Source organism: Phragmites australis, chromosome 23 (assembly GCF_958298935.1).
Source record: "Phragmites australis chromosome 23, lpPhrAust1.1, whole genome shotgun sequence".
In the NCBI taxonomy this organism is placed as follows: domain Eukaryota; kingdom Viridiplantae; phylum Streptophyta; class Magnoliopsida; order Poales; family Poaceae; genus Phragmites; species Phragmites australis.
In genome coordinates this window covers 19,664,828-19,666,458 of record NC_084943.1, presented here as the reverse complement: position 1 = coordinate 19,666,458, position 1,631 = coordinate 19,664,828, and the positions used below count along the sequence as shown (strand labels likewise).

General features: G+C 54.7%; 1 protein-coding gene across 1 annotated transcript; it reads right to left on the bottom strand.

Annotated features, from left to right (window-relative positions):
- Window positions 1-416: 416 nt before the first annotated feature.
- LOC133906047 (uncharacterized) lies at window positions 417-1,388 on the bottom strand. The gene is made up of 2 exons (XM_062347840.1): window positions 870-1,388; window positions 417-785 (listed from the first exon to the last, which is right to left on the bottom strand). The coding sequence occupies exons 1-2, from the start codon at window positions 1,386-1,388 to the stop codon at window positions 417-419; spliced, it is 888 nt and encodes a 295-aa protein (XP_062203824.1).
- Window positions 1,389-1,631: the final 243 nt, after the last annotated feature.

Below are 1,631 nucleotides of genomic sequence, written 5' to 3'. Positions count from 1 at the left end.
GACCAAGTAATGTGTACCCCCACTGCTGGATAAGAAGATATAAGATTGAAGTCAAGCTACAATCCATCCACATCCGAGTGTTCCAGTAAAAATCATATAGACAAAGAGCAACAATATAGAGGAAAATTTTAATATTATTGAAATAATCCTAGCTACAAACTACAGGTTCATCTCACCAACCGTTTCAGCTGCATGTAACCATAAGAGCCTATGAGTCATTGCAAGCACATCCTCATTCTGTTGAAGCGCTTTCAATTTGAAATAGCTGTAATCCAAAAACATGTATCTAAGTTGCAAATTAACCGATTGTAGAAGTGCATGAATAGCAGATCTTTCAGCTATAAGTCTTTGGTCTGTTTCGGAGCTTGATGCTGTTAAAGTGATATATCCTTCTGTGCATTGGCCTTGCAGATACGCTACACACCCTGGCGCATCACCTTGATCACCTCCCATGCCTCCTTTTTGCTGTGTTCTTTGTCGCCAATGCCTGCAACATCTCCTATGAAACAACACGCAAGATCGCCGCCAACGCTAGCCGATCTGTGTGGCACTCTGTAGTTCTCGGCCAAGGCATGGTAGTAGAGGCTGTAGTTGTTCGAGGAAAGGGTGTTGGGCACCCCATTTGGGAGGTCGGGGAAGGGCAGAACGTTGCTGCGACTGGTGGCGAGCCTCGCGTGGACAAGCTTGAGCGAGTACATGGCTTCGACCACATTCTCAGCTCGTACGTACTCTTCCTTGGCCTCGCGCAGGACGCGGGAGATGCAACGGCCGGCCCATTCAACACTCTGTAGAATGAAAGAACGATTAGTTCCTGAGGAAAGACGATCTCACTTAGGATAGGAGTAGTGTTTGGATGTTGCCGAACTTACAGGGACGATTTCGCTTGAGAAGTAGGGTTGCATGCGTCGTAGATTCCGAATGAGAACCATACCCTGCTCGGCGCTACTCTGGAACTTGGAGACATGTAAACCATCACGGTTGGTCATGCAGGTAAAGTGAAGCTCTTCCTTCTTGTCCCCCGGCTCACCGGAGGTGGCGGCCACGATGAGGCCACCGCGGGGGGAGTGCCCGCCTGCGCCGATCAGGCCGGCCACCACCGCCACAGACGCGATGCCGAAGCCGGCAGTGGCGTGACCCCTGCGGGAGGTGTGGCTACCCGCACCGGCCAGGCCCGCCAGGGAGCGGGTCGCCGCTGGCACCGTAGCGGGCACGACATGACCACCGCAGGTGGAGGTGCGGGTCGCGACGCCACGAGCGACGGCCACCGTCGCCACGAGTGGCAGGAGGCGAGCCTCGCAGGGGCCACTGTGATGAGAGGCGGCATTGAAGCAGCCCGTGGGGAGCACCAGGCAGCCGCCGGAGAGAAGTAGAGTGATAGGCATAGCCATGGGACCAACGGCAGGTGTGTGCTTGTGCGGTGAGAGCGGAGAGATGAAAAGTGGAGGGGGTTTCGGGCTGGGAGCACGGGAGAGACGACGAGAGGGAGTAGTGGCGGGTTATACAGAGGCTTGATTCGATTTGCATGCGCTCAGGTCGGGGAGGTGAGGGACAACCATGCAGTTCGAGCGCATGGGTCTATGGGCGTACCGCGTACGGCGAGCCGAGTGCTTTGCCAAAAGCTAGGGCAGCTT